Raw genomic sequence first — 25,750 nt, 5'->3', positions numbered from 1 at the left:
ATCAAGTGTGACACTAAAGACATTGATTTTCTACCACAACATGAAGGTGTCATTGTAGTTTCTTTTTGAAGACAAGTTTAATAAGAACAAGCTGTCATGTCTAAGAGACAAAAACAGGACAGGCTTGTTTGCAGCTTTGAAACAGCAACACCATATAACACCCTGAGAGAATGCCTGCTGAAGGGTGCCTAGTCAAATGCTTCCATGAATTATTAACACACCTTGTAAACAACATCCACATCCACACCTGGCAAACACCATCTATCTCTCTGTACATACAGTGCTGAAGTTTCTGTGGGTGCAGCTTTCCCCTCGGAACCTGCACTCCAGCAGCATCTCCTCCAGCTGGTGTCCGAGGCGTCCCATCATCTCGGTGGTGTTGATGCGGTACTCGGGGTGCGGGTTGTAGTTGTTGAAGTCCAGCAGGCTCAGGAGACCCTGCTTGTGGCTGTCTTTAAGGATGGACAGGCTCTTCTCCATCACCGTGTGATTGGGATACATGAGGTCCATCCAGTAACCGCTGTGGTACAGGTCCTCCTTGGTTAGAGTGGATACCCGGAACACGTTTTTATTGCAGAAAGTAACAGCTGGGAAGGACATGTTGTGAGCCCACACCATGTAGATCTTTGTGATCGCCGGGTAGGACATCAGGTAGAGGATTCGATTCCAGGACCAGGTGCACAGGAGACTGACGCAAAGAAAGAAGGCCATGATCCAGATGACTCGCTGGGGTTTGGACTTGTCTGGAGAGAAGACAAACTTCAAACCGTGGACTTTGGTCCTCATTATGAACGCCACTGTGATCTTTTTCCATGATGGTTTACATGAGCTGGACTCAGTGGTTTGAAGAGGGGTCTCTTGGGCATCAGTTTGTTTGTGTTGCCCCAGGGCAACTGATTCGGGTGTTGTTGCTTCACCCATAATCACTTCTGTCAAGACAGGCGCGTCTTTACCAAATACAGTTTCTTAGTAGCCCACCCTGAACATCCTCAATTTACACACTGTCTTTCTCCATCTCCAGGTTTATGTATCACAAATCCAGGTAGCAGCGACAGGAGTCCTAACGTGCAGCCGTCCCACTGTTCAGGCTGGAAAATGATTTTCCGTAAAGATATAAACAAAGGAATTGAGCTCCTTGGGGGAGGTAAAAATTGATTTACATAATGATTCCTTTATGAGACAAAAACAGCTGAATCACTCCATTAACAAAAACCATCAAGCGTTACCCTCACCAGTCCTTCATCAATGGATAAATGGACGTGATAATTGCAGATGTAAGCGACGACTTCACTCCCACAGGCAATCACTTTGAAAATCCGGAGAGGCTTACCCCTGTTGCTCAGATCTTTCACTCCTCCATCTCCCTCTCCAGTGGCAGACAATACTTGCAGATTTCGGTGGATTCTCTCTTTGTGCAGTAGCTGCCCAGAACTCAACTCCTCCCTTTTTCCACAGATTGAAGAGATGCTTTTTAGTCTGTTGACTTGCAGCCTGCAGAAGGGAATATAAAGCTTGTTGCCCCCCTACTCACACTCTCTCTACAGTCGAATGGAGAATGAGGTGGAGCCAGTGGATGAAATTGTTTTCCTCCGGTGATGAAGTAGACCTCCAATGGTACAGAGAGGCGGGCGGGAAGGTATCAATCAAATTAGAAATAATTGTAATGAAGAAATTCTGGCACAGAAAAACGATGAAGGCTGATGTTCTTTAATGTTTCAGAATCCGCAGCTTTCTCCTGGATCAATATATCTTTATATTTAATAAGTGAGGGGAGACAGCTAGTTGGAGAAAAACACAGCCAAACCCCCTCTAAATGTGCAGTTCAGTTTGTAGTTCTCCTTTTCATGTCAAATATTATTTCACAAATGCAGTGTAATGAGGGCTGACATTGTGCTGCATGCAGATGTAGCTCTGGCTGATATTAAAGGTGCTTTGCTCCAATTATGTGAGACTATCAGAGCACTCTGCTCTGCAGAAGGCTCAGCCTCATACTGAGAGTGTTTTTTTCGTTCCGTTAGCTGGAATCTTTTCTGTGATGTGAGTATTGGCTGAGTAGACTGATCACAGCTGTGGTGACATATGGTTGTAAATAATGATCCTTCATAGTGGAAAATAGCCAGTATGTTGATTACTGTGTGTACTTGGAGAATACGGCACTAATTGCAAGTTTACCTGGAATAAATTGTAATAAAATAATTAGATTTTGACGCTTAAATATAACAGAAAAAGGTGGGATTGACTCACTTCAAACACTTTTTTTATCATCTAAAAAGTGGGCTGCGTCCATATAGCAGTGCGACCAATATACCATCATAAAATGCAGAGAGAGACATTTTACTGCGTTAAGGTATTTTCCCCTGACGATGGCGCTATAATGTAGCTAAAGCTTTGTCAACGGCATGCGCCATCATGATCGCCAGTGCAGCTGCCACACTCAACGTTACTGTAGGCTAAGCACCAGTAGCTAGCAGGATTGCAGACTCAACTTTTATTAATAAATAGCAATAGAAAACCTTTTTCCCTCTGGGATATCCCCAAAAGCAGATTGTGTCTTATATTCCGGTGCCGCTTATATTACAGATTTTACGGTAGTTATAAAAATTGAGCATGTGAAAAATGAATTTTACTTCAGAGGAATAATTCAGCATTTTGAGAAATGAACTCCTTGCTGAGAGAAGATTGCATCACTATCATACGTGTACGCTAAATTTGAAACTAAAGCTAGCAGACTGTTAGCTTAGCATAGAATTAGCATCATGCAAACGTGAGTTCCCACTCAGTCCAATAGCCAGCAAACCTGCATCAAAATAATAACTAATCGATCTGTTGTGCCTTTTTATTGGCTGCATCATTTATTTATTTAACGTTTATTTGTATAGGGACAAGTATGACCGATGCCACACACTACAGCATTTATAGCAGTGGCTAATTTGCAATGCCCGTCCCTAGATGGACCTTTAAAACACATGAAATGAACAACAAACACACAAGAAACAGAACTAAACAGACTCCACAGCAATAAAACAGATAGAACAATACAGGATGCAAAATATCCTACAATAAAAAAATGACTGTACTGTGCTATAAATGCCCAGTCTTTTTTAAACAAACAGTGGCACAATATGATTTCCTTTAATCAAACCCAAAGATGAGTTAATACTTAAATAGAAGAACGTGTGATTAATGTTGTCGGATGTTTTCATTTCGAGCTGAAGACTTTATTAATGACATGTTTGTAAAGACTACACAGTGATTCAGTTCTGTGGCTTACTACTTTAAAAACGTAACCGATTTTTCTGCATCAGGAAAATACCAAAAGGTCAAACTGTAGCCTGGATGTAATTATGCGCTTGGAGTCCTCTGTTCCTACCAGCACCTTTGTTATTTAACTTCGATGAAAACATCATTATTGAGGAGATTATGAAAACGGGAAATCTAATTACAGCCAACACTATCAATAAATAACTAAACGAGAGGGGGTGCACTGTGCGGAGCAGTTATCTCGGTGTCTAACAGTGTGATAACATTTCCGAACGTGTGCATACTGGAAAATAAAGAGGAGCCAAAGTAACAGGTTCAGTCATGTGGTAATGGTTATTTTCCCTCTGTGCGTTTTCTGGGCTTTCGGGCTGCAAAACAACTGAATTAATTGCCGGCATCCAGCTCCCCCAACAGCTACTGTATGTCATGTCTGCACCACGCCTATTTTTCCTGCCTTCCAGACAAGACGGATGCCGGCGATTACTTTCTTTGTAGGCTAATGCTCCAACCTTTTCTGTTCTGCGAAACAACAGGGTGGGCTTTTTTTTAATTGCAGAATAAAGCGTTTTGTTAGGATGCGATCCAATCAAAGGGAATAATAGGCTCTTGCTTGATAACTGGGATTCAGGCTTCATAAGAAAGCATAACAAAGAGGAGAAAAACACTAATGTAGCATGAGCGGCAGGCGAGTAAATAAGTCCAACAATAGCCCCTTATCAGACTTATAGCTGGTTTGTCCGCTCACTGACCAGCTGCATTGATTTCCTTTGGCCCTGGTTTCTTTGGAAACATGTCAATAGATATCAGGCACATTTAACTGGTGAGTTAAATGCCCCAGCTCATTTGTGCTATACGAGCCCAGTGGAGGCGTGAGGGGGCGGCTCTCCTGCTCTCTGAATCGTCAGCAGTTTGGCCAAAGCTCAATTTCATTACTCCCAGCTGCAGGGGTTACACACGGCCAATGCATGACCACCATCATTACTCTTTTGAACATGTGCTTTCCGTCTCTGACTGCAGCTGGACTTTAACGTCAGCCTTTCACTGTGTGCTACATTTAAGCAGGAGGACGAATATTTTAGGTTTGATTGTCTGATTAGAGCCATCACTTTATATCTTTCATTTTACATTTTAATCACTCAATTTACGTTCTTTTGGTTTTGTTTGTGCTTCAGTGAGACTGGCTCCTTCTCTCTATCTGTGTTCTGTCTCTGTGCTTACATCTTTTTCTGTGGCCAAGTTTCTCTCCCTACAACTTTATCCCTCTGAGATAACTTAATTAAATAAAGGTTACAAACGATTAACTGATTAGTGAATTTAAAGAAGACTTCTATCAGCTCTTTAAGTCATTTATCTGACAAAATTAGTTTCAGTGTCTCAGTAGTGAAGATTTTCAGTCCTTTCTGTCTTAAACTTTAACTGATTGATTTTTCTGGCCACCTGGGGGCGGCAGAAACAAGCTGCAAACACAACATTGACATAATGTCACCTTAAGTTGATACTGATTGTGTTAGAAATCAGTTGTTTACTTTGACATCGACGAAGACACAGATTACGTCTTCAGCGGGCCAAAATAGAGAGCACAGCAACAATTCAAAGAGACTGATGTAAAAGGTAACGGCCCACACTTAATAACTTTTCTACCATAACAGACAAATCGCTTTACAATTCTGCCCCTAATTCATCCATTCACAAACACTCACTCAAGTAAGGATTGGAGCACAGCTGCCATGCAAGACGCCGGCCTGCCCATCAGGAGTAACTGAATATACAACATGAGGTTCTATAGAAAGCCTCCTCTACTTGTGAAAAACTGTAAACCGTCATGCATACCAAATGTGGAGCCATCATGTGAAACCCTTAAACCTGCATCTATCCATTGTGGCAACAAGCTCTGTAAACACGACATAGAAAAAAACACATTAGCAAATAGACGACTATTTACACATCCAGCAGACACTGGGCTACGTTAGCATTCATTCTCTCCTTCTAGCTCTGTTTTAGCTCCTGAGATCAATATTTATCTCTTTAACTGTTAAAACTGGTCAGGGACTGTTTGCAGGGCAGGAAGTGCACAGAGATGTTAGAGCTTTTTGTTGCAATCAGCTGCCTGCTGCTCGAGGCAATGATTAAGATAATGAAAGTGAACCAAAGGAGTTGCAGGCAGGGTGCGAAGTACAGGGGGTCTAGGGGGGTCCGAGATTGACACTTGAGACCCCCTGAAAGCCTCAACAGCAACATTTTAGGGGGGTCTCTAGAAAAGTCTTTAAAAAATTATTTGTCACTCGTCACTAAAAATGTATTTAAAAGCTTACAAATTGCAAAACATGTTTTCACAAATATCAATAGCCAACAGAAAAAGGCCTTCCTCCAAGGAAGTTGCAAATGGTCCGCAATCCATGAGCAGTGTAGAGAACCCAACGTTACCTCGTACACACTGAAAACCTGCGGATTTGTTTTTGCTTCGACTTACACTAAATATGAAAAACATGTCAAAGACAAAACAGAGTTGATTACTTGCAGACTTTGCAAGCTTGGTGATGTGCATGCAACACTTGTATATCCTAGCTGATTGCCATGGCTTATTTCGCACACTGGTTGAAAAAAAAAATTGTCTCTACAAGTGACTCTTCTGATGTTTGTTCACTGCTAATATAAATACTTGGATGAGAGCAGCTTTAAGTAATTAGAGAAGTCTTACCTGTGTATGTTATCAGCTAAATCAACGATGTGCTGTGGTATGGATGAAAAACAAGCCAGATAATAACTGTGCATCTTTGGCTGCACATTCATTTTTTATTCACCCACAATATGAGACGTTGACTGAAACAACAAAGCTTTAGTATGCGGTGTTATGTTGTCTCATTATGTTCTTCTGCACTGAACTGCAGTGTTTTAGAACGTTTGTACTATTGCTAACACTTTAGTGCGGCTCTACTTAAAATCTACTTGTGAAATCATATCACAGAATCATTAATTTAATTAAAAATAAACCCTCCAAGACCACGCTGCAATCACTCCAGCATATAAAGCGCTCCAGGCAGAGGTAATGATTTTTCTTCTCTGTCGTGATGCTCTCCTCCTTATTGAAAACACATTTCTGCTGCTCAGACACTTCCATTGTTATCTTTCAGGGGATGCAAACACATTTCATCTTTGTCTCAGTATTCAAGCATGTAATTAGAGGATCACGGTGTAATAAAATTTGCCAAATTGAAACGAGCGGCCGGTTGATCGCTCTTTAAAGGGAGGGAAGAGTGGAAACAGTTTGAAAGATGTATTTCTCAGATTTGCACATTTATTGGCCGGCTTTAAGACTGAGCCGGGTGATCTCGGAGTCTGTCAGGGAGTGACACTAACCATCCTCTGCTTTCATGTCAAAGCCAAGCTGAACCCCCGAGGTCTCATTAGAGGAGGAGCACAGTTTTGACTGGGTAAAGGAGAAGAGCTCCTTCAAGGGCCAGTGAGGATGTTCAACACCAAATGAAATCCTGGCAGCAATTAGATGCACATCAGAAACCTGCGCGGCACAGACAGGGCAGGGACGGACATGAAGGGAATAAAGGCCACTTCTAACGTTAACATGCAGCTACTGTGGAGCTAAACCCTGAAGAAGGATGACAGAATTATGACTTATGAGTTATCTAAATTGTTCCTAAGTGGAAGTAGTTTTTTTTATTTGCCGAGTAAATCTGTGCATTTTGATGAGAGTTGTATTGTATCTCAGCCTCAGTGGGTTATCGTGATATGTTAATTTTACACCAGAAGAGCTTGACGGTCTCTGCAGTTATCAGCATCAATGGCAATTGTCCAAAGTGGTAAATTGACTGTACTTATATCGGGCTTTTCTAGTCTTTCGACCACTCAAAGCGCCTCAACACTACACAGTCACAGTCATACCCCTTTCCCATCTAAAATTAGCCCGTTGACACAGGTTTTTCAGACCCGGGTATAGATGCCCATTGTCTCTGTTCCCATTGCCAGTGGAGTATCCTGCTATCGGCCTCTTTTCTGCTGCGTCACTGACTGACTCCACAAATGCGCCTGAAACAGGCTTCGTAAACAGTGAAGATGTTACGGTGGTTAGATCTTTATAGTCTGTTTATTAAACTCGGCGCCGACAAATTTGGAACGATGTTCGAGCGCTGCTCGGACAGAGACGGCCGGAATTTGTAGCTGAGATGACGAGGAGTCGCAGAAGTTACAGACAGAGCATAGCAACGCATCGGGTAGGAGATTAGCATGTCGACACAGGTTTTGTGTTCCCATCAATGCCGATTGGAGCCGATGCGATAATTACCCGGGTCTACTGCAGAGTCATTTGACCCGGAGTGTTAGCGGGCAATTTGACCAGAGGGGAAACGGATTCACACTCACCCTTTCACACATTCACAGTTCAACATGCGGACTGTAGCAGTCAGGGATCAAACCCCAAACCTTGCGATTGAGAGACGACCAAGTTTTGGTTGTCAGTAAAAATCCAATATTGTTCATGCTACTATGTTCTGACATCTTAAAATGATTTGTTAATTGAGAGAGAAATCAATCAATATCTGACTGTTAACTGAACATACATAGAGATCTGCCAATTATTTTCTATATTGAATAATTTATCGTTTCTTCTGAAATTGAAAGAAAAGAGAGAAAAATGTCAATGACAATTTCCTCTAAATGCCTCAATTCAATTCAACATTACAAACAAATCAATGAATTGACTTTTCAATTAAGCTACAATGCATGTTGTCCTTTTGTTGGCTTTATATTGTATTTTACATAGACAGTAATGTGATTGTTGACTTCATAGATCTGTTCAGTAAATTCAATTTCGTCCAAATAAACCGACAAATAAACAGCCAGTGAAATGTATGCAGCAGTATCCAGTATATATGGGAATGCATGGCGTTCTGTAATAAATAAACCCTATTTGTTTCATACAGGGAAAATATATAATGTATTCCACACTGACTTACTGAAGCGTGAGTGCAGGATTCCTCGTGGACTTACTCGATATGCACTATGTCACCCTCAGATTCACATGAAAACCTCACAGCCGGACTCCCCGAGACCTGAAATCAAAGGCCGGAGACGGGGCGGAGACTTCCTGTGTCTCACAGTGATTTAAGTTGACCGAACACATGCAGATCCGGAGGAGACAGACGGTGCAGAGAGCCAAAACATTTACAAACGGGGATGTCACTCTGGCGGACGGGCAGCTTCTTTAGCAGAGGGAGACATCTTGTGGCCTGCCTCTAAATGAAACAAACCTCTCACTGCTCGGAAAGAAAAACAGCCTCTGTATGCTGTACGTGTAACGCAAGGGAAGCAAGAATGGATTTTTCAGCTAAGAGCAGCTTATACTTTGAAATACCTCATATAAAATTAATCAAAGGAGGGACACATTGGCTTGTACTTTGTGAGGAAATTAAATAAATTAACCCCAAAGCTGTTTTAGAGGGGAGGACGTCCACTGTTCATTTTACCGATCAGAAAAACACCCTTTGTTTTCTAAGACTTCAAAGTTCTGTTCTGCTGCTTCGTGTTGCTCTTTTGAAATCTACAGTAATCGTGAGCATGTCTGACACAGCAGCACATGTACAGTAAGTGCATCCCACCCTGGCAGACCAGGCGGAGTGCAGATGCAGCCTGTATCAATGAGAAACAGATGCTGCTGGCTGCACTTGTCGTCTTCTTCCCTTGTTACATTTCAGGCAGAACCCACCGCAAGTTGCGCTGTCACTCAAGCTTTCAGTCGGTAGCCTGCAGTCACACTTTGATAAACTCCCCCCTCAAATTTCTGTCGCTGCTACTTTCATTTGCAAGGATAATCTCGTTTTTTTTAAGTTCTCATCTTGTTTGCTCAGCTGGAGGCTTTTGGTATCCGTTCCTGAATCCATTTCGCCGGCTTGCCCAGAAATTAAGCAAACTAAGCACTTGCCAGCGGCCTAAAAGTGCCATGGAGTAACAGCATTCCGTCAGGAGTTTCTCCTGTGTCAGGTGAACATTTTATGAATGCAAATCGCAGCACTAAACATCCGCGGGGGCGACACGGATTATCTCTTTCTGGAATTCAAATTAATGTCCTCCCAGGATCTAAATGTAAAGGATTTCTCAGCGCTTCAAAGTGGATTACATCATCGCTCAAACTTCCCCATAATAATTATTTACCGCTCGCACCTGACTTCCCGTGTCCAATGATTTGTGGTGGAATCTCAGTTTACCAGCAGGAAGAAAGCAACACAATACTTAAGGCGGTGCGAGGCTAAGAGAGCAGGATACAAGTCCCATGAGCCATTAGTGGAAACAGGAGCTAAATATGGGCCTGAGAGGTCATTTAATGGACATGTGATATGAAAGCATGACTCATTCTTTCCCTTCTCATTATATAGTTAAAATTTGATCAACTGGATAGCACATGCTTCTATTTGATAATCACACAATGCCAGAAGGCTTGTAATCCATAACATAACATAATGGCACTATTGGTTTTGGAAAGAGCCGCACTTGTGTTCGGTGTCTCCACCTAACAAGCTAATTAACTTAAGAGGTTCTGTCAACTGGCACCTCTAATGTCTGCCTCTGGTGGTATCTGCTCCCCAATGTGCAAGTCAGCAGAAAGCATCCTGAGCAGCGTCCCCGCTATGAATTCCTTCACTATTCCTCTTCAGGGCCATTGATCGAAGTGCCGATACTGCACTTACAGTAACAGTGGCTCCCACGCCGGCCTTTACTGACACTGAGTAATGGAACAAACACATTACGTTTTCGCTATTTGGCCTGTCATCCACCGCTCGCCGCCTCAGATTTGTTTATTTCATTGTTTGCGCCGTGGAGCTTTATTTCATCTCTCCCCTCCCCTTTCATGCTCTAGGCAGCACTGTAATTTTGTGCTCCTTCACACACCTCTTCCCTTCATCTCTCCTAATGCCTCCAGTTGTGCTCGGCGGCGCTGGCTCGGCTCCAAAGCGGGCTGAATCACAATGATGGTGTCAGTCCTCGGCTGAGTCCCAGTCCCACCTCAATCTGAGCACGGCACAGCTTCCTTTTCCCTCTCTCTCTCTCGCTCTCTCTCTCTTTTGTTTCCACTTTGTCAAAGCTCTGCCCTTCAACTCTCTCTCATGCTCCTCTCTATCTCTCTTGTATAAGCCACTACTCTTCTGTCTGTTTTGCTATCTCTGACGCTGCCTATTTTCCGCCGCTGTCTGCAGCCGGAGTCATTGTTTCTGAACAGGTCTAACACTCAATCCTGACATCTACTTCCTTTGCACACCTCTTTTATTTTCTCTGACCTCTAAAGTTGATTTCAGACTTCCTGACGACACTGCAGTGGATGAAACACCACATCCTGCTTCGGGTTTGGCAGCCCCTTAAACAAATCCCCGAACACCGCAGACAGACCATAATGTAATATTTAAACGGCCTCAGCTTTGGTTTCAACATCCCTAACAGGAAGTTCAATTACAACACACAGGATCAACAGTAAGGGGATAAATAGGCTCGAATTAAGTCTCTGCATTGGCTGTAGCGCTGAGCCGCTCATCGATTGAAACGATATTACGCCAGCTTCAGCATGCATCCTGCATACACACACTGACAGATGATTTATTCGGTCGGAGCCAATCTTGCGGGTTTAATCCAGAGCAGTGAGCTGGGCTGTGTTGGGTTGCTTACGCTTTTGAGTATTAATGAGGCAATCAATCACACGCCGGTGCACAGACAGCGTGTGAGGCAACAAGATGGAGGCAAGAGATTAATTTAGATAATTAAATCAAGCCTCCACTTAGAGACTTTTTTCTGCCCGTCATTTGTGCTGAAATCTGAACGTGTTTTTCTTGAAAACATAACACGGAGCAGAGAACTCGATCTGGCTTGCAAAGACGTTTCTTTTATGTGAAGGTTTGCAGAATCACAAAAATCCTTCAGTGTAATCTGAAGCAAGCTTATTACCACGGTTCACTCGCACATTGATACGGGGACATTCAAGGCTATGCTCCTGTATATATTTATAGCACTGGTAGAAAAATTCCAGCATCCACCATCTGCCATCCTTTTAATATCTGAGACTCGTTCTCCTCCAGTGAATTACGGCATCCTCCTCCCCCCCCCCAAAAAAATACTTCATTACTTTCTGCAGAGGGAATAATTGCACTTGGGGGCTCTGATATTTCCTCTCCAAGATTTCTCAATACCACTGCACCCATCTCCAGCTCATTAGTTGAAGCATCTGGTCTTTCCTGTCACTGTCGGCATGCGCAGCTTCTTCAGCCAGTGGTTTTTTTTTCCGTGCGGCTTTGACACAAAAATGCACATTCAGGGATATCACACACACACACAAATGTGCAGTCACGCACACACAACATTTAAGCACCCTCTGTTAAACAGCAGTAAGGGTTTTCAATAGGGAAAGATAACTGTTTATTCTAATGTCACATTGAAAAGCAGAACTCTGCAGAGCCATTTCAATTATTTTATGCATATTTCCTCCGATATTTCCACACGCAGAGAGCTAATTGTCAGATGTTGTCTAGACCTTGCGTGAGTCATCTCGCGGTGATGTTGCTGAAGTATATAATGGGTATGTTTAATTCCATCGTTTCTCATCTTCTGTGAGAGGACCTGCCTCCGAGCCTCCCACGGTAAGATCAGCAGGCCGATGAGGGGGGGGATTCAGGCAGCGCCATGAATCTTTAATTAGTCCCCTCTATACTTAGGCCCTCAGAGCGTCTCCAGTTTCTGACATTTAGCTGAAATTTGCCCTTTGTGTGCGTGAATGAGAAAGCGCCAAGGTCACCTGACTGACCACAGAGATATCAAAATCCGCCTTTATAAGCTTACACGGGCTGTTTTGTTTTTGGAGTCGCGGCCGCAGTCTGACGCACCATTTTCACACTAAAGTTTGGCGCTCCTCTTATCAGACATGTCCAATTTGTTGTGGATTGAAAAGGCAAATTTTCACTCACCATTGTCTCTCACACAAAATAATAACACTACCGCCACTGAAGAACTACTAAGTAATTAGTTTAAATCATTTGCCTCACGTTCACTGCTGCTGGTTCTCAAAGGAACTGTGCCGCATGACGGGCCCATCTTGGTGCTTGGCTTTCATCACTCAAATCAATGGCCCATTTCATCGAAATACAATCCTTCCCCTGTCTCTGCGGCAGGACGATTACATTCCATTCAGATTCTGCTGACATGATTTTATCTCATTGGTAGAAGGGTGGAAAAATGAGGAGCAAAAATGGGATTTCACAAGAAAGAAAGCGTCTCGAATAGAGAAAACTAACCTCTTGGTTCAAAGTGACATTGTTCTGTTTTTGTGACATTCAGTGCTTTTATTTGTGTGAGCTAGAAAAAAAACATTTTGGGCCATTTGCTAATCTGCAGATCATCTTTCTTTTGAGGTATTTACTGAGAAAAACAATAACGTATTAGGAACTGTACTGGTCTTGAAAACAGCATATGTCTGCTTCATAATGCATGATGCATGATGTCAGCAGAGATTTGTTGAACCATATGGCACCTCGGTAGTTTACATCTTTCAGAGGACGCTTTTCAGGAAGTTACTCTCATTTCTCCGTCAAGAAAAATGACTAATAATCCTTGTCACAAAATACAGAACCGGACAAAGTACAAACATTTGCATTACCATAAAAGGGCAGGAAATATCTGCCTGCTTTTGGTGCCGGCTCTTGTAAACACAGATAAAGCTCTGCTTTATTAGAATTCCTCAGAAATGTTTCCTGTCTTACACCCCCGTACCTGTTGTTTCCCCTAAAGCTACTTAATCTTTCCGCAAACATGCTGTCGATTATTTAAAAATGGAGGATTATGGGACATTACTGGGACAATTAAGAAATGACAAAATCATTTGAATGAAGCGACGTCTCTTTCACTGAATATCTGATGTGAATGTGTGACCCGTCATGACAGTGCTTTTATTTGTATAAAGAAGCAGTCTCTTAAAGCAGATCTCTGCTCTAATGTCTCCTGGTGTACAAAAAACATAAACTGCCTCATATTTCATTTCACCACAGGCAGAAGAAAGCCTCGAATCGTAGCATCATAATGACTAAATAGCTCACAGTTGCAGGTGTTGTTGCCAAAGGCTTCTGCATGAGATCAAATCTTACTTTGAAGTTTTTTAAATTGAATATGTTCAACTCCTTTAATCTGATACCTATTTTTAGGTTTTCTAATAAATATTGAGTCCCGATATTTAATAATTCTGCTTTTATCCTACTGAGAAAATCTGAAATATTTAAGGCAGAACTTCTTCGCTCTCTCACAGCTGAGTTCACCACCTAATGATCAGTGATTTTCCTACAATGATTCTGACGCAGTTTTCACCCGAAGCTGAACCCCCAGAAGGAGCCATACTTACTGTAGTAAAGTTCTCCGGACCACAATCCTTGCCTCTATATTTGCAGTCAAGCAACATTTCATCTATGTTGTGGCTAGTCCTCTGCACAAACTCCAGCATGTTGAAGGTCTTGCTGGGAAAAAACTTGCTGTTGTCCGTGGGCTTCCCCAAAGCGGCCATGAAGTCATCAAAGTCACCTTGCTCCACGCCCAAAAGCCCGGCCATCCAGAAGATGTCATTCCTAATTATCTGGGACTTTCTGAAGCTGTTGTAGTTGCAGAGGGTGATGGCGGGGAAGTACATGGAGGGGCTGTCCATTTCATCCAGGATGGTGACATGGGGGTACTGGTAGTACTCGATCACACGGTCGGCCACTTGGTAGAGGAAGATGGAAAGCGAGGAGCTGAATGCGGCGGCCCAAAGCAGCCGTCGGATGGTCACTCCACCGGGCAGGAAGATGTGGCTGAGGCCGTGGAGGGTGCAGTTGGCCCCGAACACTGTGATGTCCGACGGCGGACGTGGGGCTTCTTCCTCTGGGGCTCCCATTTTTCAAGAGTCTCAAAGTGGATGTCTGTGCTGGGTGTTGTCTTGCTGCAGTGGTGACCCGCTGGATACTGGTGTTAACAGGGCGGTTCAGCAAAACTAAATGTACAAGAGAGGCTGGACGAGACGGGGTCCGGTTTCCTCTTGGCACCCGAGGGAGAGGAAGGGGTTGGATATCTGGAGCTGGGAAGTGGCGATGGACTGTTATATCAACCAATCCTCGTGGAGAACTTAGAGGGCACTTTGGATTGTGGCGATCTGGTTTCATTTGGGAAGTAAGACCTGATCCCACAGCGGCTAGTGGAGGATGGATCAGAGAAGGGATACACCAACAAGGCAAAGATGAAAACTGAAACATATTCAATTTAGCGACCTCTAACGTGAACTAATTCTTGTCTTTTTTTGTAACAATAAAGGGAAGGTTTCTGGAGACACGTCCATTTATGTTGGAATAATAACTTGTCCAACTTGTCGGGCTTTATTGTTGCAACTTTAGAAGAATTCACTGCTATTTAATGAGGAAGATACCGAATCAAAGCCCATTAGAGACATCATTAATGTGCGGCCACAAAGCTAAAAACAAGCCGGTTCTCTTTGGTTCCTGAAAAGTTGACATTTAGCAGATACAAAATGTCACCAATTCCCCATTAGCATCACATTTAGTTACAGCAGCGCACACAAAGCTCAAGCTGCCATGTACAACCCCAATAATCTATTGTTAGCCACCGAGACGCTGCACTGGGGGGGAAGGTTTAGTGCTTCCCTTAATGAAACCTTGACGGACGTAGTTGTGAAAGGCCAGAGAATTACTCATTCATGCAAACCATTAAGCTTATTACAGCTGGATTCAAACCTGGCAGCCTTCTTAGTCACACACTCACATTTATAACCGTCATCCCTCCTGAACATGTGCGTTTCTTGATATGATTACTCATAATGTAATGACATAAGTCACTCTCCAGATATAAGGCAGGCATTATTTACTGTATGTACTGTTTCTATAACCATTAAAATGATTAACCACACAGGTTTGAGTCACCGCACCCACAGCTGATCCCTATAAGTTTGCAGCTCACATCATCTTCTATCTTGCTGCAGCCTCCCTATCATGTGTTTTGTAACAGCATTAAATATTAATGCCTTCTCCTGCATACATTTCAACTCACGGACAGAGGTTTATATTCGCAGAGCGCAGGCCTGAGGTTATTTCAGTGCATCCTGATAAGTATCAGTCTCGACTGAAATTGATTTGCTCAGAGCAGCATTCATTTTAAATGAAGTTAATAAGTTAACCGGTGTTAGGAGCCAGGAAAAGAGCTCAGCCACACCTCTAATCGGCTGTCACAACTACTTAAAACATACCTCTTTAACCGTTAGTCTTACATTTGTTTACCCACCCATCAGTCTCTCTTCATCAACCGCGCCTCTTCCCTCTTACATTTATCCACTTCTCTAACCTCCTGCACATCCATCCCTCCTCTCTTCCCCTCCTTAAATCAATTCTATACCTACCTCTCCAAGTTTTATTTCCTTCAGATACTGTCATTGCTGATTTTCCTCGGGCTGTGTTGCTTTAATCGATGTCTGTGCAATGACAATTTGAAAGGGCTCAGTCGCAGTGATTAACCTACAAAGAATTATCACCTCAATCTGCACCTCTTGTTTACTTTTCTGAGCTTTATTTACAGATAGCTGGAACTATCCGATGGACATATTGGAGCATTTTTGAGCATTCATTCTGTTTACACAGACACAACTCCAGATTAATGTTATTGCTTGATGTGGAAATGGACAACTATTAAGTTATTTATATCAACATGGAAGTTTATGATATGTCAATTTAAACAAACCTTTTCTCTGCTGCCCTCGATTGCCCGAATACAGAAGTAACTGCAGATTTAACCTCGTTTATCAGATTGCACTGATCTTTAAAGGGCCAGTTCGCCGATTTTTAATCTCAGTCCTATCATGCTATTATCGGGAGCTAATGACATTATGGTAGGAAAAAAATACAATTTCGCTCTGTGCCTTTGGAGGACGCAATCGCTTCTCCAATGGGCCCTGGAAAACCTCCGCCAGACTACATAAGAGGCATCATCTGGTGGAGGCCAGGGAGCTTGCAAAACTACACTTCCTCAATCTAGGACGCTGCCTCCGATGTCATGTCTCGTTCAAAATCGTCAGGTTGAAATATAGACTGCAGACCTGAAGATTTTTTAGACGATCCACCGGTATATTCTCGTCGTATTTCGGATTCTGTACCGCTCTGAGCCATTGCCTGCAGCGATCAATGAAGACTGGAAAACAGTAGTATTTCACTCCAGCGTCTCTCACTGGGCCGTTCCTTTCAGAGGGAGGGACGCAATGCATTCTGGGTGTTGTAGGAATGTAGAATGGGCGAAACCACGAGCTGTTTGATTTCAAAATTCAAATATTATTGCTTCTATCGATAACAGAGAACACCAGCTTTGACTGACAGAGGCTTTTTGCTGCTTTAAGGTTATTGATGTGCATTTCATTACTTTCAAAAAGTGGATTCTTTGTACTGTATGTAAAGCTTAAAACTGCATTTAGCTTAAAGCAACTTTGGGGCAGCCAAACTGTGAACACAACATTGATTCATTGAAACCTAAAAGAATGCAGAGTGGAATGTTTTATTAAACTACTCAATGGAGCAACAATCGCACAATTTAGCGTTAATTGGCATAAAATTGTCCTGTTAAAGAACCCACAATGGATGTTAAGTCCAATATTGACTTTTGTTTAAGCGCAATTTCTCTCATTTAAACTGCAAAACTCTTCTTCATTTCACACAGTTATTCCCTCTGTTTGTGTGTCCGCCAAAACAGCAGCAAGGCTGCAGAGAGCAGTGAGAGTGGACCAAAACAAAGGTCTGAAAGTAGCTAAGACACTCCAGAGAGCAGAGAGGAACTGCAGGGGGTCATCTGTGGGGTCATCTGTACTAATGCTCCTCTTCACAAAACATGCAGTCTTTCATTCATTGTTAATGAAAATATATTGATTAGAGCAGCTTTAACAGCTGTAACATTACCAACAGGGCTGTCATTGTCATTAGACACTGACTCAGATTTCCATCAATGAATTCACACCGGTGAGAAAAGGATTCATGTCATACGTTCCTACATACTGAATAATGCTTATATCCTTTAAAGCTTTCACACTTGCCCCATATATTATTGTTTGACAAGCTTTAAATGCATTGATTTAATATGAAGAAAAAAAGCACTACACTACAAAGGCTGCAGAATGCTTGTACGCAAAGTGACACTAAAGGGATGCATGCAGCATGTCTTACTTTAAAGGAAGCCCAGTTAAAGAGGAAAAAATGCAATATTCCACAGTGTTCATAATTCTTCTCCTGGATCTGCAACAAAAACATAATCACTTGTTCCTTGGCTGATGTCCTACTGAAACGTTGCACCAAATGTCTTTAAAATCTGTTTACTATTGGAGATAACCTAATAAACTAACAGAGGAGGGCACAGAGAGAAAATATACACCGACCTTCTTGGCAATATTAGTAAGTCCATGAACAAGTTCAGGAACTGTATGCCAAAGCTGCAGCATGCCTTCAGCTGAGAATTGGGCGCTGCTTTGGAAGAAAGCAGACGTTTGACTTTATTAAGGTACTTTCTAAAAGAAACTACAGCGACCTCCCAATCAGCAAATATGTAAAGTAACAGTGAAAAGTCATTCAGACAAATTCAGAGACAAAACACAAATGCAGCTTTTCACACTTTAGCTTCTTCCATGCAGTCTGTGGAGGCGTTAAGTAGTTGTCTTTGTTTATGTGTAAGTAGATTCATTCAAAAATATTTCACTATGCTCACAGTTCACTGAGCACTGATGCTGTGCTGGAACTTTCTGTGAACAGCTGTTCACTGTCACCTACAGGAAAAAGTGAGTAATCTGTCTTCAACTACTGCAAATAGAAAAGTGGTCAAAGCAACTTCCTGTAATTAATAGACACACTCTGACTAAAGTGCAAACCACTACACAGTCAATACACTGTGGAGTTTTTCCATGCGCTTTAAGTTGGGTGTACTTGTAAATGCACTGCCGTAAGAAATCAGACATTCAGTACATCTCGGCTCCTCTGTGCCCCGAAAAACACTTTCTTCTGCTCTACAGTGAGAAGAAGCCGAGGCTGCATTCACACGTGTCGAGATTACTGATGTCTTCGCAGACCAAGTGCTCTTTCTCATCAGCCACTTTGTATCCCGACTGTGTGGAGAATGTCAGAGTTAGCCTGCTGCGTCTGACGGAGGACATGTTACGGGGGTGGCGACAAGAATGACATTTCCATAATGCTGGAAGGTCTTTAGGTTTCAACCTGTCCCTCTGCACATCTCACCGGCACCCTTAACATCCAAATGCTAGGTTTACGAAGAGATTAAAATGTTGATTCTTTGGTGATATAAAACTTGGCCTCAACAGCAGGGGGGTCAGAGGAGGTCAGAACAGAACGGTGTCCTCGCAGCTGGGAGGGATAAACAGTCGAGCAGAATAAACTTCAACTGAAGGAGATTTTATCCAACTTTCTCCCAGCTGACAGTTTTTCCTAATACTTTTCACCACATGTAGAGAGGGCCTTTCATGTGTTTCCAGCATCAAACTGGAGAAAATGAGACAAGTTTAAAAGTGCTGAGCTGACATATAAACGTAAAGACACATCTCACATCAATAAGCGTTACTGAGATAATGACCAACAGGGACGCAAATAAACTCATTAACATGCAGGCATGCAGCAGGAGGCTGGGATTCACTTCAAAATGCTTTTAAACTCCAGACCCAAGAACTCCTCACTCTTTAGATTCAAGGTTCAAATAACTATTAATTTCATTCACCAGCCATCACTGACAAATGCTAAATAAAGAATAACTGTGATGTATGCACAACTGTCCAATTTTCTGTCGCTTTTTAAGCACAGCAAACTGGGCAAACTCCATCTTCTGAGACAGTAGATTCAGCCCAATGACTGTATATAAAGATGGACGACGTGTCTCCATGATAGGCGCTGCCATCTTGCAATGGTGACGTCATTTGGAGCCAGAGTTGTGCAGTAGAGATAGCCACTTCTGCTAACCAAAACTCACACTTAACTTACCGGGGGGAAAAAACGTCAAAGATCCCGCACATCAGGGTGTTTAACAGCAGAACAGCTTCTTGTGTTGGTCTGAGGTTAACGTTCACAGATACGGAAACTTCACTGACTGTAGTGATTGTTTTAGTTACGTTTCCTCTCACCGTACGTCTTCTACTCTGCTAATCCAGAACTCATCGGCTGCAGGCGCCGTATTTGTCAACAGAGCTGTCAATCATCCTTTTTACAGCATCAGATTACTAATTAAAACTAAAATTAACTCTTGGACATAAATCAGCATGATAAGAACTAACTATAATGACAGAAACCATGTTTGAGAAAAATGTATTTGGCGTGTATTTTGATTTTATAGTTTGTCTCATGTCCCATCTGTTAACATGGAGGAGGCGGGCTTTATGACCTATACTGCAGCCAGTCAGCAGGGGGCGCTCCAAATGTTTTGGCTTCACTTTTAGGGAGCTGCCATTTCGTCCATCTTTTTATACAGTCTATGATTCAGCTCCATGTTCCTCCATATCTCACTGTCTGAAAGTTTTCATTATAGATTTATCTGCTGGTTAGTTTCTTAATGTATTGTAGCTTTTATTCTATGACCTGTACATCAATAACCACCACTTTGAGGCCAAGCCAGGGTCAAATTGTATATTGTGTCCGACCAACAACTACAAAGACATTTAATTTGCTATCACAGAGGGCTTTCATTCAAAAACATTAAACAAATATTCATTTCTAAGAAGCTGAAAACTTTTTGGTTTTTTTTTCTGCTTATAAAAAGACCCTAAAGTTCAAGCGGTTGATACCAATCAATTAAGTGAGTCACCGTTTTAGCTGAAAGCTCTAGAAAATCCAGTTTACTGACCTTTAATAAGGACTTTCTTTTTTGTAGCAGACAGAATTGATTGCCGGGGATTAGCAACTTCATTTTGTGCCAACATTTAATGTAAATGTCAGTTTCTTCCACAAACGAAAACTCTCCTCAAAACCATCATCAAAGACAGGCTATGTTGAGATAACATCTCTTTCTACCCACACCCTGTTTGCACTTGCCTCATAACTGTATTACAGTTATAACACATTTGGTATATTTCTTTCAAATCACTGATAAGTCTCTGTTACACAATTTAATACCAGCGCAGTATCTTCCGCTATCCTTCCACTCCTCCACTCTCACTTCATGAAAGCAGATCTTTAATGCCACTGAGCAAATCTGGGACTTCAGTGAATGTAGACTGCAGCTGGTTTCTCTTGTGCAAAGAAGGAAATTGGAAACGAATAAAGAGGAAGTTCAATATTCAGTAGTGACCCTAACACACAACACGGCATCCTTGATTAATTGCGTATCACGCCAGCAAAGGGAAAACGCTTTAGCTGTTGTTTGCACCAGTTTTGAATACAGTGGATTTCCTGTTCACGCAGCATGTTCTGTGATGTTCCATGTCAGAATCCCTCCCCTGTTTGATTTAATGCCTAATGCCACGCTTGACAGTTATTCATCACGACTTTATACAGCTGCCAAAGTAATCACACACGGTATAAAAGGCAGAAAAGCTTCACTGCGAGTACTTCAAAGAACCTTTCAAAAATTAATTTCTGTCCATCTAAGACGGCAATTAGCTGCAAGTCCTGTTCAGAGGAATAAAAGGTGACGTATCCACCATCCATTGAACAGAGCGGTGTGGAAACAACACTCTTGAGGGGGAAAAGTTGAATCTGAAATGAAATTCATACACCGCCCGTGTCTTGGCACACCGCAGAGACCTTGAATCTTCAAAGAAAGAACTTTTTAGAAATACATAAAAGTCATTTTACAGGTTTCTCCTGGTTTCGGGGAACATTGCTGAACCACCTCGTCCACGGAACCAATATAATATGATTTAGGACGAGTGAGTCCACATTTGTCAGTGTCAAACATTATCTGCAACAAAAAATGGAGACAAGTAGTCTAATCTGTGATGTCATTATGAGACGGACCTTTAAGTCTGAGGGATGGCCGACTGCTCCACATCGAAGGCGGCGTGAGAACAACCCTGAAACGTTCTAGGAAAGCACTTTAACACGCTGATTTTGTAGATGGAGCGTAAATCTAAATGTCCACTGTAAAAGTGAATTAATGGATACTGTTAGCAGTACCTTGGATGATCTTTGACTTGAGATAATGAACACTTTCTCCCAGGCTATCCAGGTAATAAAGGCTCTGGTGTGAATTTGCTGACTTAGTGGAAGTTTTATAATGTGGTCTTGTTGGAGCTTTTATTCTGAAATCAATGCTGTTTCCATTTAGGATTGGAAGCCTTTTAACCAAAGCAGACATCTGCAGTAGGGATGCACCAATCGGACTTTTTAAGCCCTGATACAGATACCGGAGCTTTGGGCATTGGCAGATACCAAACACCAATCCAATACCAGTGTTTAAATATTAAGCTGTATGCCTTCCTGTATGGGGGGACTCCTTTTATGTGTATTATAACATCAAACTTGTTTCCTGCTTTCTTACCTTTATAAAACAAAATTAAACAACTTTGCAGATAGCAGCAAGCACGAAAAACCTCCCAAAGGCTGATACTTAAAGGTATGATAAGTAAGATTTTGCTAGAAAAATAAAATATAGACTTTTACAAATATAATATAATATAAATCATCACTTAGGGGCCTGTGTGTTGGTGAGTGTCTTCCCTCTGCATCTATTCTTTTGTTTTGCTTTGCACGGGACGTTTTCAGGAGGGGCGCTGTTGTGGTTCCCCGAGCCAATCACAGCGTATAGGTGAGTGTGGGAGTGGTTCAAATTCGCAACTGGGCCCCATTCAGACCGGCGAACATGGCGAAAGAGCGATGCAGAGTTGGCCATCTTTCTGTTGGACAGGTAGGTGCCTCAAACCGGGTTGGACAAGCTAACTGGCTATTAGCATGCTACTGTGAGCTTCAGGTGATGAAGAGGCCAGGAGGAAGGGCCCAGTTTGAATGTGTTGTTGACAAAATGCAAGAAAAAAATCCTACTTATTATACCTTTAATCTCCCTCTATGCAGGGAGGGTCGGGTTAGGGATAGGCTTCTACTTCCTTTGAGTAAAATAAAAGCCTGGTGTCCTTGTAATGCAGGACGTAGTATGCACATAGATATTGCCCCATTGTCAGGATATCTAATCCAGCTATTTGAGTCAGTATTGATGTACCAATATCCGACATCAGTATCGGCTCAGGACATCCCTGATCTGCAGGAAATTACAGAGTCATTCACAAGTGTCATAGTACAGCCAAGATGTCCTCCTAAACTCGTTTAACAGAAAGATGTAAGGCAGTCCCACTTGATGAAGTCTCTTTTGTCTTTGGTTTGATAGAAATGTCTGGATACAAAATGTAGAGATGGGTAACAAAATAAAGGTTAAAACTTGATTCTTACAGTGATGGGACCTGGTGGCTCTGTAATACTGTCGGGGGAATGTGCTTGGATGGTTTGGGTCCGCTTGCCCCTTTACAGGGAGGGTCACAGGAATCAATACAAAGTTGTTCTGAGTGATCACCTTCATCCTACAAAGAAATATTTCTAGACTCATGGGAGTGGACTCTCCAAGATGGCAATGAACCCATCAATAGGGCATGAGGATTCACCGAAAGGTTTAATGGGTATTAAATCGATATGAATAGTTTGTTCTGGCCTTTGCCGTCACAAGATCTCAACCCAATAGAGCACCAAAGTGAGGTTCTGGACCAATGTGTTAAACAGCTCTCTCCACCACCTTTCCTTTCAGCATGTGGTGGCCTTACTTAGCTATCCGAGGTCACGGAAACAACAAATGTGAAGGCTGGATTAAAGCCTATTTGAAGACAGGCTATGAATCCCAGTGGCCGAGCTGTAATTCAACATCTTGTCCGAGTGTTCACTGAAAAGCAACATCCCAGCAGACTGAGTCAGGTCCCCTATGCTACATTCAACCAGTCAGGGCTCATTATACAATAATGACCTGCTCTCTTGGCACGATTACAGTTATCAAGATGGCAACACACTGCAAAACACTCCCTACAATATACTGCTTCGGATAATGAAAACAAACCACATTAAAGCCACATCAGAAACAACTGGTGATGATGACAACTGGGAAAATGTATTGTCGGCAGGAATGAACAGAAAGATACTAGTTCCCAGAATTAAACAGACATTGTGTTAACAGTTAAGAGTGCAACCTTGAACAGCAGTCAACCAATGACAGCTTTAATACTGGCCCTCTTGATTAATATTGTTGGTTATCTTTTTTTTTTTTTAAATGTTGTGAAAAGTATAAACTAGTATAAACCCAAAGCGCCTGATGTCAGCTGTTCTTAAAGCACTGATACCGTTTGCTTTATTTGTCTTTAGCCACCATGAAATATAGCTTATTCTTTAAATCTAGCTAGCAACCAAACAAGAATGCTCGATAGAATGTTCCTCCAGTTGGTCATACCTTCTATTCTGTGCAATAAAAGCAAAGCAAGGTATACAAACTGCAGGGAAAATGTAAACAATACATGTTGGAAAAGAGTGAACTACAGTAAGAAATAAGAACATTTAGAACTTGTCGTGGACAGTAGCTATGCTCTTAAGTCACTCCTTGGCTGCGTCCCAATTCAGGGGCTGCATCCTTTGAAGAACATATATGAAGGTCTTATTCCTTTAGATGCAGCCGACAAATGCGTCCTCCTTTTCCCAGGCAACGAAGCATCCTGGCGCATCCTTCGCAGCCCAACGTGTCCTGAGATTTATAGTGCGCCACTTCAAACAAGATGGCGGAATCTTAAAAGGCCAACCTGTTGCTAGGCGACAGGAGCAGCATTTGGTGACACAAGGTTAAGGGCGGGAACAGCTGGATGGGAAACAGGAAGTCCTCAGAAGATCAGACCGTCTGATTTTCAGTTCGGCTCTACACAGGCTGCCAATGACTCATCCTTTGTAGGCCGCGTCCTTCAAAGGATGCAGCCCCTGAATTGAGACACAGCACTTGACTGAACAAACTCCATCTGCTGATGAAGAGTAGGAGCTGCTTAACAAACACACTATTCTTTATCCGTAAAAGCTCTTTTTACTAATGAATCCTGATGAAATCCATGAAGTGTTTGTAGTGCAGTTGATTGATGGAATCCATTACATCTTTTATTATCACTCATCATCACAGTTAAGTAGTCTGATCCCTTTGGTCAATATGAGACGTTTCAGAGAGGAGTGCTGATTTAATATTAAACAGACTGAGGAGTATTTAGGCAGCTCTTCAGCATAATGTCCTCCCAGCCTGCCCTGACTTTGCACGGCTGTACAAAGTCAGCTAACTGGATTAACAATGACAGCGGAAAAGAGGCACCGGACAGCACTCGTCAATAACGAATTACTCCCTCTTCTCATTTATGCCTGGGTGTAAAGTTTGCATTGAGAACTCAAGCTTGCTTCCGATTCACTCCCACAGCCATTAATTACAGCGGCTATAAATCGCCGCAGACCAATTAATACACTACAAGACGGAGCTTGATTGTTTTGATAGCTGTCTGAAGGACGTCTGGAAAATGAAACAAAGGATGAAGGAGGAATAACTGTGCGGGTTGTTACAGCCCTGGAGTGCTGGCTGGTCCTGTTTGCTGTCGGCTCCCTCAGGGAGATTGGCAGGAAGTCCATCAGCTGACACCTGTGCTGGCTGGATCCTCAGCTTTATAAGCTGGAGGAGGAAGTCAGTCACTCTCTCCCTCTCCTGGTATTTGGATGTTTATTTTGGGTTGTTTTTACTGCTTTTGTACATTGCAAAATATTTCCCACTGTGTCAGTGCAGACGGTAAGTAAACAACTGGACGTGACTGAGTTATATTTCCGTGAAATTAAGACAAGAGGAGACATTTCTGTTTGGCAGCAAAGAGGAACGTCTTAAAGTTAATGCTCAGCTTAATTCCAGGCTGTAAAGACAAAAGGCCATGTTGAAAATCTTAATGGAGATTGGCTCCCAAGCCACACTGTGACAATAAGTAAATCATTTCTTTTTATATCTGAAATAAAAAGTGTGACTTACAGATTTCAAACTGATAGAATATTTGGAGAAGGTCTTTGATGCCCACCAGCAGGATGGAGCATCTTTAACAGACTCCATACAGGTCTTTCAAAAATGACTACTGAACTGAAACCACATCTGAATGCTGCTGCTAGTGTTGAGTAACCTCACAACCCTGTGTCCTCATAATTATATTGTCTCATTACATTAATAAATTCCAAGGAATAGCTGTGTTTAATATTGCCAGTGGCATGTGTTTTCCAATCTATGCTCTTTTAACGCGCAGGCTTCTTCGGGTGGTGGGTTTGGGCGGGTGGTGAGCGTGTAACGACTTTAATGCTGGAGAGCAGAGTTAATATCCTGCATCCTGCGTGTGGTCGGGTTTAGGCTCCCACAATTCTTTGCTTAAGATGAGGGAAAGATTGTGGTTGGAACAATTTCCCAACATCCAATATCTTTACTCTGG

At 42.4% G+C, this 25,750-nt stretch overlaps 1 protein-coding gene across 3 annotated transcripts in view; it reads right to left on the bottom strand.

Moving 5' to 3' along the window:
• asic1c (acid-sensing (proton-gated) ion channel 1c) overlaps positions 1-25,750 on the bottom strand; it is a 104,964-nt gene that overhangs the window by 21,091 nt on the left and 58,123 nt on the right. For 2 of the 3 annotated variants that reach the window (XM_069684546.1, XM_069684547.1), the window contains exon 1: positions 280-921. The exons of the other annotated variant lie outside the window; for it this stretch is intronic. In XM_069684546.1, the coding sequence (XP_069540647.1) occupies positions 280-921 (642 nt within the window). Of the gene's footprint in view, positions 1-279; positions 922-25,750 lie in introns of those variants that run through there. 3 annotated transcript variants of the gene reach the window in all.

Source organism: Semicossyphus pulcher, unplaced genomic scaffold (assembly GCF_022749685.1).
Source record: "Semicossyphus pulcher isolate SPU_LCO1_2020_fin unplaced genomic scaffold, fSemPul1.0.p SCAF_7, whole genome shotgun sequence".
Lineage (NCBI taxonomy): Eukaryota > Metazoa > Chordata > Actinopteri > Labriformes > Labridae > Semicossyphus > Semicossyphus pulcher.
This window is presented reverse-complemented; position numbering and strand designations above follow the sequence as displayed.